Here is a 14102-nt window from a genome sequence, read left to right on the forward strand (position 1 = left end):
GCCATCTTGCGGGAGGCAAACTCTATGAAGCTTGTGACCGCTCACACTTCTTCTAGGTATACTTGCTCAGAAGAGATTTTTCTTCTATTAACTCTCTTTGCATTATTTAAATGCTAAAAATAAACTATAAAATTTCATATTTTGAAAGCATCTTTACATTACAGCATGCTTTCACATCTGCCTTTAGGTGATGCAACATCAAAATGTATGGAAAATATGTCCACTCAATTTCCTTAACATCATTTGTAAACTAAGACTCACATTGCAAACCCTTATTGCACCCAAAAAGTATTGCCATTGTGGCTGAAATTTGTTTGATTGGATTGAGTTAAGCTGTGAAAACTGGAAGATTTGTCTAGTACTAAGGTGTTAATAAGTGTTCCTAGTATTAGGATGACCATAGTTCACTTTGCTTTCAAACATGTTGCTAAACATTAAGTGAGATTCACAACTGCTGAATTCAGACAAGTCCAGACAGACGTGTGCTGAAAATGATCTCCTTGTTAATCATGTTGTATGGGTGAATGTGTGTAGCACAAATAGAGTTGGAAGCTGTTGATGGAGTGGAAGGAGATGTATCACATCCCATGCCGTACAATGTAGTGCGCACTATTCCGTGTTACCCTGTTGTTTTTGACGACACCCCCCCCCACTATCCCAGTGGCTGTTAATTCTCACTCCCTGTCTTTATGACTATAACACCTGGTCTGAGTGTCTCTGCCCTTTTCCTAAGATTCCAGGGTCTCTGGTATTTTCACTTAATTTTGATCAAATTATGCACCGGTCCCAGAAACAGCAAAGAAGTATGATGAAGTCAGCGTTTGCAACAACACATTGTGTGTTTTGCCTGCTTCCAGGACCACACATTACAAGGTTAAGCTACTGACACTTTAAAATGCTGTGTGTAGAGCGAAAAGAGTCTGACAAAATGATCTTTAATTCAAATGTAATTTTAGGGTGGTTGATTTAACTATTTTTACTTATTTTTTCAGGAAGGATTCTCCCTCATCTCTGCACAGACATGGCTTAAAGTTGGGAAAAAGGCTGATTGCCTTTTGTTTGGGTCAAAAATTGGGGTAGGTTTGTGAAACATGCCATGTGATGTTATTGAAAGGCTTTGGAACCAGATTGTGTAAATCCATAATTACAGATCACAGTTCTTACCTGCCAGTGATAGAAGGTGTCAGGGACTAAATAGCAGTTGATATTGTGGCTTTTTTCAATTTTTTGGGTCATATTTGCTCTACCTCATTTGGGGAAAGTTCACTAAAAATGGTTACAGCTATATTGAGATTACTCCTCATGAGTGCGTGTCATACACACCTGTTCCACTTTTGGTAATTGTGCAAGCATCTTCAGAGCAATCACCTTCATTATGCATTTTTCAGGACACAAATTTTTGTTGGAGAGCCCCATTCACGTCTGTTTCTGCTTTGCTGGGTTATGGTATACATTTTGGTAGGATGCAAGCTTGTTAAAATCTGCTAGGTCTGTTAGATAACGAGAAATGTGTTTTCTGCAAAACAAAGTTTTGTCTTTTTAAGAAGAGTGTACCCTAGTATCCCGTTTTCCAATGTACTTTAACCCCTTCAGCACCGGGACGTACCTGGTACTTCCTGGTTACTGGTCACCGGTAGACCGGGACGTACCAGGTACGTCTCCTCCAAAAAACGCCCCCACATCACCACGATCGCGGTGATCGTGGAGGCGCTGCTGCTACTGTCTGCCCAGGACTCCTGGGCAGACAGCACAGCCTGTCTAAGCCCGCCCCCAAGCCTACGATCACTCCCACGGAGTGATTTTGTAGGCAGAAACAGCGATTGCAGAAAGATCTGCAATCGCGGTTTCAGCTGCCACAGGCAGCTTCAGGGAAGGGGTGGGGGTGTTGAATGGGTCCCCACACAAGTGTGGGGACCTGACCCAACACCCCCCTGCTGCCTGATCGCTCCATGAGAGCGTCAGTGCAGCGTTAACCCCTTCAATGCCGCAATCGCGGCATTGAATGCCGCGATCGCGGCATTGAAGGGGTTAATTCCCGTTTTGTAGGGGGCTCTGCTGCTGGTGGTCTGCCTGGAAACCCAGGCAGACCAGCAACAGCAAAAACGAGCCCCCAGAAGTCCTCTGATCAGTCCTGTAGGACTGATCAGAGAGACTCCTCCCCTACAATCTCCAGTCTGTTGGAGATTGTGTCCCAGCTGCCAGAGGCAGCTTCAGGGACAGGGAGACAGGGTTCTTTGGTCTCCACATGAGTGTGGAGACCAGCCCCCCCACCCTCACCCTTCCTCAGTTAACCCCTAGCCCCCTCTTCCTCAATTAACCCCTTCAATGCTGCGATTGTGTATGACCCCCATTGCAGCATTGCAAGGGTTAATATTAGTCCCCACAAGCTTGTGGGGACTAAATACCAGTCAATGCTGTGCTTCAATGGAGCATCAGCATTGAAAGAGTTAAAAAAAAAATGTAAAAAATAATAATAAAAAAAATTTAAAAAATAAATTAATTTAAAAAAATTAATAAAATAATAATAATAATAAAAAAAATAACAGCACTGACCTGAAAGTCCAGGGTGCTTCCAGGTCAAATGCTGGGCTGATCAGATCGCTCCTGGCCAATAGGAGTGATCGGATCATTATGGCAGCCCACGGATGACCCTGCTCTACAAAGAGAGAGGGGTCATCTAGGGTAATTATGAAAAAACAAATTATTAATAAATGAAAAAATCATAATTATTACCTGATCACTTGTCGGTGACATTTTAAGTCGCTGATTATTGATCGGTCTCCCTGATTGATGTCAGCGGCCTAAACCTGTCACTTACAAGTAATCTGATAAAAAATATTTAAAAAAATGTAAATGCACATGTTCCAGTTTTGCCCTCATAGCTTCCTCAAATAATGCATGAACCATGCATGTGAGGCCTTGTTGGACTCATGGGATGTTGGTGAACAAAATGTGGTGCTTTCTTCCACTGTTGCACTTATGGTGTGCAAGAAATTCAGTGCAACATTGAAATGTATGCGTTAAAAACGCAATAAAATAATTTCCCTGTGAAGTTTGGCAGACATCAGTGAAGAAATGGCTAACTGAAAACTGTCAAAACTACCCTAGTTGAACACCTTGACTTGTCTACTGTTCATAAATGTATACTTTTATGGGGTAATTAACATTGGGGGGCTTCCAAAATCTCCCAAATGGGATATGGGCCCAGGAAACCAATTTCTGAAAATTCCAAATGTGAAAACGAAAATGCGCATGTTCCAGTTTTGCCCTCATAGCTTCCTCAAAAATTGCATGAACCATGCATGTGAGGCCTTGTTGGAACCGGGGGATGTTGGTGAACACAATTTGGTGTTTTTTTCTGCAGTTGCACATATTCTATACAAAATATAATATAAAATCTAAAGCAACATTGCAACATATGCAAAAAAAAAAATATATATATAAAAATACCTCAAAATTTGGCAGCAATTGGCGATAAAATCCCTGTTTGAAAAGTGTCAAAATGACCCTAGTTGTACACCTTGATTTATCTACTGTTCATAAACATATAATTTTGGGGGGATAATCAGTATCTGTGACAACTATTGCAGTTATTAGACTACCATGCCAAATTTGAAAAAAATTACATTTCTAAAACGTAATGCATGCCTTGCAATATTTTCCCCTATACTGGTCAAAATAGATAAAAATCCTGGCCATGTTGGGTGGTTTCCAAATCAGGACAACTTAATGAATATATTTGGGATAATTTTTTCCCATTGGTTCAATGTGTGTACAATTTGTATGTATACAAAACTGTAAAAAAATGCATTTTTTTCATTTTTTCCCCACTTTTTCCAGTTTATTTCAAATAAAACAATGTACTACCCAGCTTAATATGGTTTCAAATGAAAGCCCTACTTGTGCTGAAAAAAACAATATATGATTTGTGTGGGTGCACCACTTGATAAGAGAAAAATTACAGTTGAAGAAAGACATTGCAAAAACACAAAAACGGCTCCGGTCCTTTAGCGACACCCTAGCTTAAAAATCCCGGTCCTGAAGGGGTTAATAAAGCACTGATAATACAGGTAGAAGCAAACTGTTAACCAGTATCAGCAATTCATATAAAACAGGCCACTACTTGATAACAGGCCGGGAAGCATGCCCAAAATCGCTTGTCATATTTTTGGCATCAAAGGGTCAAGAGAAGTACATCCCAAGTTCTCAGTTTCCTGTGTTCGATAATGTGTGCCATTTGTTTACCATTATACCTAGACGGGATGCATACTAGTAACGCTAGCTGAGTTCCTTAAAATTTCCATGTGGTTCTCCCCTGCAAATGCATGGAAGGATTATGCAGAATCCATTGATTTGCATTTGGGTCTTTATCTATCCCATTAAAGTGCAGATGATGGTTAGCCTGTCCCTTTAACATCCTTAGAAACAGGTTGGCCACTACACAGCACTATTATATATTTCATCAGTGCCAATCTTTTCTGTACACTACATGGCAGAATACACAGTACTATTATATATTTCATCAGTGCCATTCTCTCTTGTAGAGTGGAGGTTAACCCCTTCGTGACCAAGTACGCTTACCCTTTTGCACTGGCAAAGGACAGCCTGGTCTCCCATTTGACAGCTAGGGACAAAATTTCGAGGCATTTCAGCAACACCGGCTAAGCAAAGGGAACAATCGTTCTCTTCCTATGCTCTTTAAGAATGTTGACACCCTTCTGCTGTAAACTCATACTGCCTTTCAATTTGGTTTTGCTGTATGCCTCGATATTGCACCGGCCGATCGAAGAAAGCGATCATTGATCACTTTCTAAGCTCCTTTATCTCCATAACATACAAGGCACATCAAATTGTCGTTAACGTCGTGTTTTTCTGTGACATGCCTGGCACGTCAATGGTCGTGGTTAAAGTGTTAATTAATGTTCCCATTTGTTCAGTCTGTCTGTCTTTGATGTCAGGAGGTAACTGCCAGAGCGTAATGACTCGCAAAATCATTCTTTAGAACTTAGAGTGTTTATCAAATATTATTTGCTTCATTGATCACTAAAAAAGGCAAAGACTGGCACTAATGCAAACCCAATAGCATAAAACAATGACTAAGACCTTTAAGAAACCGGGCCCTCTTATGTAACTTGGTTATCCAATGTCATTCTAAGGTATTTTAATTGAGATCTGTTAGTCACTACAGGGATCCCCTTTCTCACAGACAGTATGACCTTGCAGATCCTCTTTCTAGGCATATTGGCCTGCTCACCACACTAGAATGCCACTGGGAGGGCCCAGCAGGGTTAAATCCTGAAGCATTCTGTTAGAATAATGTTCACATTGGAACCAGTGATATCTCCATGATGCCTAGTAGCATCCTTTGGGAAACATATATTCTAATTTGTACCACATTCATATTTGACCAATAATTGCAACACGCTGTGTTTCAATTATACCTTTATTACCTTTTACTTGGTTATCAGCGTAATTCCCCCTCCATATTTTATTAGATTATAAAATAGTAGCATGATCACTGGAAAATCAATCATTAACGCAACAATTTACACTGGCTGCATCTCTGGTTCAGACCCAGAGAATTACAGATCATCAAATGGAGTGAAGTTGCGTTTTTTTTTTTAGTTTTTTTTTTTAGTTTTTTTTTTAAACTTAACCCATTAGCCATACTTTTACTTTTTGAATCACTCTCCATAGACTGCTAGTACACATTAGTGTTTGGCCCATCAATAGCACTACTGTACCAGGATGTGCTTAATGTGGAGTTTGTTTTTGATAACCATACTTTATAATTTCCTGGTTATCTACACTTATAAAGCTTTCTTTATATTCCAGAAGAGATTATGAGAGTCATTAACAGGTCTTAAAAGCTTCTATCACCTTTGTGTGACACCGTAGCAGGAGAAGGAACAAGTGGTGCTGACAGAGGGCAGGTTTTACTGAATCTGGCTTGCTTGGGAAGGGGTGATTGTCTAGACAAGCCGTTGGAGTCACTAGTAAATGTGTTCAGTTAAGATAAATGCTTCATTCCTTATTTGGTGGTGACTCCAAAATTACAGGATTTAGGTGAGAATGATTGATAATGTGTTAGGTACATAATCTGACATCCACTGATGATATGAACATCAGTTTGCACCCAGATCTTGGCCACTATGGCAAGATCTTTTGGTAATGCCAGAAGCAAAATACTACGCAGTTGCTATTTCTATATCAGGTTACGAAGAAGCAAAATCCTTAATAACCTGATATAGCAACTGCGTAGTACTAAGAATGCAGTTAACACATTCTAATCTACTGCATGTCCAGAAATACATTATTTCTGGAACAAGTGAAATATCTTCATTTTACCTACAGCTAAAAGTATTCCCAATGAATTTTTGAGGACATTTTTATTTGGTAAATATATCTGTCCCTAACATTTTTGTTTACTGATGGTTTCATTAAAAATTAGCCATGTACCTCCTTTTAATATCGCATCTTTTTCTAAAACTTATTGTATAGGGGCTTTGCTAGAACTAGGCCTCAGGACGTTGGTTGGTCTGCTTTCAGGAAAAAAAATTGCAGTATAACTTGATCCTTGTCAGGGGGTTAAAACAAACTTGTGACAATTGATGTGCCAGGCACATCACAAAAATGCATCTCGTTGACGACAATTGACGTGCATATCATGAGGTTAAATAGATTTAGAAATGGTGTAGCTTTAATGCCTCAATGTCAACACAGAAAACTGCAGCAGGATGCTCCATTTGATAGCAACATGCGCCATATTAAATATGGCGCCAGCCACCTGCTTAAAAGACCTTTACTAAAATGGATCGATTATAGAGGCATTCAGTGACATGGAAAATCCACCCCAGGATGTCGGAAGCGCCATAGCAAGAGGTTTTGCCTCTCGCAAGATATAAACAGGTTTTCACGAGGGTCTCTCCTGACTATCCTGAGAACTGCCCTTCCCTTGCCGGTTGAATACAAATACCGCATTCAATAATGCAAGTTAATAGAGCCAAGCGCACTAATTACAATGTGATTAGTAAAAATTGGTGGAAGAATTGGTGCATGGAAAAAGTTCAAATACTAGCATTTGAAATACCCATGGGGTGTCTAGTTTTCAAAAATGTACGGTTTGGTATACCCAATTTGAACTGAATGGCTTCAAAGAGGTCCTAAATAGGACAATGGGGCAGAATGACCAGATTTGGAAAAAAAATGATTTTGAAATACCAATATGCTTCTTGTACTTATTGCCCATTAAAACATTTGGTATTTCTAAACTTAAGACAAATATTACAATCTATTTAGGAGAGTTTCTCATTAGCTTTTTGTAAAATCTCCATTTACCTGCTTGGAATAGTTTTTATGCGTCTGTGAATGCATGCTAACTAACATTATTTATGTTTTGTCAGTTGACATGTAACAGTCTTCCCCTTGCTATACCTGGTAGCTATATAGTACATAAGGTTGAAAAAAGTCCAAGTTCAACCCTTCTGCCTAACCTTCCAACTCCTAATCTAAAAGAAGGCAAAAAGAAAACCTAATTAAGCTACTTCGAATTCTGTGCCATCAGGGGGGGAAAAAAAATTCATTCTTGACTCCAAAAGTCAATCGGATTTCTCCTTGGATCAAGAAGCTCTAAAATAATTGTATTTATAGCCCTGTATGTCAAGCCTTTCTATAAAAAAAAAAAAAAAAAAAAAATATCCAGACCCCTTTTGAAGACATCTCTTGTATTTGATAACACCACCTCCCTTGGCAGTGAATTACATACATTTATTGTCCTTACTGTACTTTATCTATGAAATCAAAGAACAGAAGGTCATCCTTCTGCTCTTCCAGTCTCAGAGGATGACCTTCTGTTCTTTGTACATTTCTGAACGGGTCACTGAAGAGCTCTTTATATTGGCCCTGCATATATTTATATAGTTATCATATCCCCTCTAAGATGCCGGTTTTCCAATGTATATAATTTTAACTTTTTTAGTCTCTCTTTATAACTAGTATCTCCCAATTTCCTTATTAATTGTGTATCCCTCCTTTGCACTATTTCTAGTTACATAATGTCCTGGCCTGGGTGGTCAACCTGAAGATTTGTCATATATTACCAGAGACCGTCTATTCTCAGCATGATTATACTATGCTCTACCTCCCTTGCATCAGACAAGAAAGTTCGGAATAAGCGTTTGATCTGGGGTCTTCTACACTCCAGATCCATGCCCATTTTGGTCCTTCTAGAACTTATGTCAGACTACAAATTAGCAGTTGGGTTCTAGCCCAGATAAGGCCACTTCAAGCTTTTCTTCCAAGTTCTTGGGGTGGCCTTGGAAAAGAGGATTCGTTGGAGTAAGCGCCTCATTGATATCGTGGGTGATCCCATCTTCTCTCTCCAGAGGACACCAGTGGCACATGCAGAATTGGGTAGTCATCTCCATGGATGCAAGTCTGACCAGCTGGGGATCTACACTTCTAGGTAGCTCAGTCCATGGCATATAGAGCATGTCAGAAGCCTGCAGACACATCAACTACCTAGAGCTTTTGGCAGTCTGGAAGTCTGACATTGGAGAGAATTTGTCTTTCAAAAGAATGCTCGGATAATCGGTAGTGGCATACCTCAACAGAGATGAGAGTACTTGAAGCCAAGACTTACATAGTTTGACAGCAAGAATATGCTGTTGGGTAGAGACCAACGTTACCCGCCTTTAGAACCATATATATTTAAAGCTCTTCCAACGTCCAGGCAGACTTTCTCGTTACAAAAGACTTCCAGACAAATAGTTTGAATCTGGAGGTCTTATAAAAACTCGGCATTTTTGTTCTTCCTTGTCTAGACCTTGTGGCTTCCGGCTCCAACAGTAAGGTCTCTTGTTTAGTCTCCCTGCTTCCAGTAAAGCTGCCTACATTTAGCTTGTCTCTGAGTGTATGTGCCAACTATCTAAATATTGCTGTATTGGCTTTACCAAAAACTACAACAAATGACCAGGTATTCCTGTGGAAATACACAAGCCTGGATTTATAAAAGGCGCTATGTAGAGAAATAGCTCCCTCTGCCTGTGCACAACAGAGAAAAAAAAGTATATATATATATATATATATTCCACAAATATCTGAAATTGTGAGATAATAGCGGAGGCAATTTTTTGCTTTTAGTTCCACGTACAGCCATCACAAATGCTTTAAATGGTGCCTTAAAATCAAATCTGTAGCTGCTTAGATGCCTGAGATACAGGCATCTAAGCAGCATGCCCCATACCGCTTTAACTGACAATTGTCAGTTATTAATAAAGCTGCGTGGTGGCGTCATCTTGAGGATCAGGTGGCCCCAGTGATGCCCTTCAGTGTGAGGGGCAGATGGTGATGGAGGTCCACAGACCTCCAATGTAGGGTAGTGCTAGCAACAGCATGGTGCCATCGTTAGCACCTGACTGGGACTGCTAGTGACAGCACCATGCTGTCGTTAGCAGTCAAGGGGTTAAACATACAAACAAAAAGGCTAGTCTATTCTCTAAAATAGCTTCCTATGGTTATAATTTATGGAAACATTACATTTTATGTTAACAGCATACTGTAATCACAGCATGTCACTTGTTTCCATACAAGCCATCTCATCCAAAATATATTTAACCCCTTAAGGACCAGGCTGTTTATTTTTTGGCAGTGCTCATGTCTACCTATGATTTTCTACTCTCCCACAAGTTTTTTGTTTTCAGGACAAGAAGGGCTTTCTTCAGATACTATTTTGTTGATCATATCTGTCCTATAAACAAAAAAAAAATGAAAAATTGAAGAAAAAAAAATACTTATTTCAAATCTTTTACTCATAAAAAAAAACTAATAACCTGCTAAATAGAATATACTATTTGTCCTGAGTTTACATACCCAATTGCTTTTTTCTGCAAGTTATTGGGCAATAAGTACGACTAGCGTTTTGCCATTTCAAAACCATTCTGCCCCATGTGCTATTTTGGGTGTCTTTGAAGCTGTAACTTACCCCATTAAACCATATATTTTTGAAAACTAGACACCAAGTTATTTTAAATACTGGCATTTTAACCCTTTCCATGCATTTATTCTACCACCAGCCTTTGCCAAAGTTTGTGGTAGTAACTATTTTTATGACACAAATTGTACATCAGGTATGAATTTATAGCCATGGTATTGCCTATTTTGGGAGGGGGGTGGGAGCCATATTTAACGTCTAAAGCATTTTTGCGAAGAGTAGCTTTTCTCTCAGGCTTTTCAGTTGTCATTTTATCAAGCATCTTTAACAAGATACATAATATATTTGGGCGAAGCCTCTAGCCAACCGTTATATCCATGTCATTAAGTTTTTCCTTTACAAATGTTTCCCCCCCCCCCCCCAGGAAGATTCCCGCATGTTCCGAGTCCAGTTTAGTGGGGAGTCCAAGCAGGAAGCAGTGGAGAGCTGTGATAGATGTTCTCAGAAGCTGAAAACATATTTACCTGTGGAGGTTTGTAACTAGCACTAGAAGAAAAGTAGCTGTTAATTGCTTACCTTTTCAGTTATGCATCTGTGTGTGTTTACTTAACCATCGTTGCTCTACTGCATCAGTTATCGGCACTGGAAACTAGCAGATGTATATACAATTTATACCTACCTGTATGATGCCAGCGCTGGTTCCTGGAGCATTACCATATGCCTGTGTGGGAGCTGTGCATAGGTTTGCTCATTGAGACTGTAGCATGTTCAGTCCCAGCCCTTCTAGCAGATTTATTTGTAGTTAGCTCTGTGCTGACTTGATAACTCATGTTACCTGTGTAATGTGTAGTAGATGGGCTTGGACACTTAATCTTTTCTTACAAGAGAACCTGACTGGTGCTTGGTTCTTAATGATTCAGAGTTAAAGTGGAGAATTGCATGTTTACCTGGCCTGCAAACTTTCACATGTTTTATGAAGTAAATAGTGAATTTCTGTGATGCAAATCATGACTATAATGCTCTGTTTCAGACTGGGCCTCTTGAGGAAACATGTTGTAGTGCCGCTAAGCAAAAGATATCTGTCACGGCATTAGCTCAGGTATGTATCTGCACAGGATCAACATTGCTTAAATACTGCAGGTCTACTTACTTAGAGGTGGCTTGAGTATTGAAGCCTTCATCCCAGCCATTTCACTATGCATTACACAGGTTCTTCAGCGACAAGAGCTAGGCTAGCTCTGCATGCTGCATAGTTACATTAGTAAGATGAGGGGCCAGATTGGTTGCTCTTGTAGGAGTTATGAGGCTAACTTGTCCCCAGCTGTCTCTTGGAAGCAGAAAAGTGCCACGTTTTTTACATATGCAGAGGAACTCATAGTAAATGGGGCAGCAGCCAACATGCCGTTTACTTCAGTGGGATTAAATGCAGGATGTTTACGTGGCTTCTTTGTTAGTGGAGGCAGTTACAGGAGGAGAAAAAAATATTCAGTTTCGGCAATTTTTTTTTAATCAAGTGTCTCAGCAGAATGGGGTAGGTGGCAGGGCTGAGTACACAAGACAGGGTGGGGGAGTTTTGGATAGAGCTCATACTGATGTTCTGGAAAAAGAAAAAAAATCTTTGTATTTGTAGTCTCTGCAGAAGCCCCACAGCAGTAACATAGGACCCGCATACCCACAGCCTCCCTTAAGCCCAGAGGAACTGGGTGTCTTCCTCAGGACATGCCTGCTGGATCAACACTTCCCAGCATTTGTTGAAGCAGTGGAAAAAGAACTGTACAAACTTACAGAGAGTGAATAACCAAAGACGAAACATAGGAAGGCATAGCTTTTTGTTGTAGGTACTTTATATTTATCAACATGGTTACACTTCAAATACACAATCCACAGGTTCATGCAACTAGAAGGTTCTTCCATCCCTTCTCAATAAAAGATATTACAGTTGTGATATATGGACACATTTACATCTAGTTGCATAGAATAGAACCATGCTATAAAACAATTCATGATCTTTTAAAACTCAAATTAAACACAAACCCCTTTAAAACAAAAATATAACTTATAAAAATTTTGCTTGCATGAATGTACAGTTTTGACATAACAGTGCAAAAAGGATTCAGTAATATACACAATTGAACTAACGTTAAGTTATAAAGCATCCCACCTATTATGTTTTTATTTAGACTGATGCACCTGACCTAGCTGGGAAAGTCCATTATTTGCACCAATAAATCAAAAGTTACCATGCCTTACTCTTATACGAGATCAGAAGTAATAGGAATGTCAGGCAGCCTTTACATGGCTTCTAAATATTAAATCTCAAATGTAAAATTTGGATAGGAGTGACATATAGCAGCACCCAAGGTCCTTGTTATGGGCATTACATGCAAACTTCTTATTGGTTTAGAAAACATGAGGTGATATTTCAATAAAAAAAGCACACAATTTGCGCATTTGAAGAATTTCAGTGTCATGCTACTCATTACTGCAGATGGCATGTTTGCCACCCTCTTCTCTCACTGGCAGTTTTCCCTTGCCCCAAACTCATGTTGCTGTGATCTGGGCTATCTTCCCAGCTGTTATTAATCTCCCAAGCTACAACTGCCAGTATAGGTACTTTTCATTACGTAATATTTAAACTGCATATATCTGCATACTTTAGCCACTTCTGTGATTTATCAAAGAATTTTGGCTGCCTTTGAAAATGGTTTGGGAAAGCTTGTATAGCTGCAGCAAGAACATTAACAAAAATAATCAAACACTTAAAATGAAATACTTTATACCGCATGCATGACCTGTCCATATCCCCAATCACCTTTGGAAGGCTTAAATAAGTATATAGTCTAAGTGAACTTTTTATAAACAGCCACCGCACACAAAGCTGCATATGCATTCTATTGTTGAAGCTCTTTGAAACCCCATCTGGTCAGTTGCCTTGGAGGCTATAAGGCATGCTTTTAAGAAAGTTTTGTACCCTCAATCCCCTGAAAGAAAAAAACAACACACACAGGAATATTGAAGAAATCTGAAGTTCAACTTCAGCAGCTCCAGCTCTTCAGGTGGTATGGGTAGTGGTCTGACAAAGTTCATGAAGCTCTGTAAGGAGAGATCATAAAAAGACCAACACATGAGCAGCCCTAAAATAAGAGCAGAAAAAGTAAACATTTATACAAACTTAAGAATTCCTATGTGATCCAAGAGCATTACAGGTCGAAGCTGTAAAACTACTGTTTTTGGAGCTAAGCTAACACGCAGTTAAGGACAAATGGTGGTCTAAGCAGTTTTTCCAGTCTTGGTCATGCCATATGTCCTATTGGCCCCAGCTAGGCCAACAATTTCTGACACTCACTGCAGACACTGTTAACCCTTTAATGACAAAGCCTGTACATGTACGGGCTCAAAATGCATTGTTTTCAATGGTTTTAGGGACCGCCCATTGTCCTTAAGGGGTTCATGTCCAGATTCTCAAGAGACTGCCAGTGGTCCCATGAATGAAACAGCCACAGTTGCTCTATGAAGATTTAAGAGCTGGTTATCAACCGTTTTATTCAAACCCAATAACGGAAACATGTTACTGGGTAATATATACTGTATATAAAACATGCAACAACGATTTTTCATCATTTATATTAGTCATTGCAAATGCCTATGAGTCATCACCTCACTTTGTGAAGGCTAAAACACAGTTTGGAAGATACAAGTCTCTTACCATTTATACAAATTGAAACTTTGGAAGATATACCGTATTTGCTCGATTATACGATGACCCCCCCAAAATCTAAATATTAATTTAGGAAAAAAACAAAGCCTGAATATAAGACTACCCTATAGGAAAGAAGAGTTACTAGTAATTCATGTTAACAATTTTTTCATATTTAATAAAAGCTATGATTGAGAATATATATATATTTTTTTATTTCCTTTTATTTGCCAACCTGCCCCCCAGTTATGCACATCTGCCCCCAGGGTTGCCACTCTGCCCCCAGAAATGCCTTATACCCCCTATTTGCCACTCTGCCCCATGATGTGCCTTTTAACCCTCTATATGCCACTCTGCCTCCATAAATGTCTTATACCCTCCTATATGCCACTCTGCCCCATATGCCTTTTAACTCCCTATAAGCCAGAGTGGCATATAGGGGGTTAAAATGCATTTCTGGAGGTGTGATAGAGA

At 39.5% G+C, this 14102-nt stretch overlaps 2 protein-coding genes across 2 annotated transcripts in view; one reads left to right on the top strand and one right to left on the bottom strand.

Annotated features, from left to right (window-relative positions):
• REC114 (REC114 meiotic recombination protein) overlaps positions 1-11729 on the top strand; it is a 40049-nt gene extending 28320 nt beyond the window's left edge. Inside the window, exons 3-6 of the mRNA XM_053463724.1 lie at positions 993-1076; positions 10356-10463; positions 10962-11087; positions 11562-11729. Of these exons, the coding sequence (XP_053319699.1) occupies positions 993-1076; positions 10356-10463; positions 10962-11087; positions 11562-11729 (486 nt within the window). The remainder of the gene's footprint in view (positions 1-992; positions 1077-10355; positions 10464-10961; positions 11088-11561) is intronic.
• Positions 11730-11757: 28 nt separating this feature from the next.
• Positions 11758-14102, bottom strand: part of NPTN (neuroplastin) — a 37140-nt gene continuing 34795 nt past the window's right edge. The window contains exon 9 of the mRNA XM_053465026.1: positions 11758-13024. The gene's annotated coding sequence lies outside the window, so the exon portion shown is untranslated. The remainder of the gene's footprint in view (positions 13025-14102) is intronic.

Source organism: Spea bombifrons, chromosome 4 (assembly GCF_027358695.1).
Source record: "Spea bombifrons isolate aSpeBom1 chromosome 4, aSpeBom1.2.pri, whole genome shotgun sequence".
In the NCBI taxonomy this organism is placed as follows: domain Eukaryota; kingdom Metazoa; phylum Chordata; class Amphibia; order Anura; family Pelobatidae; genus Spea; species Spea bombifrons.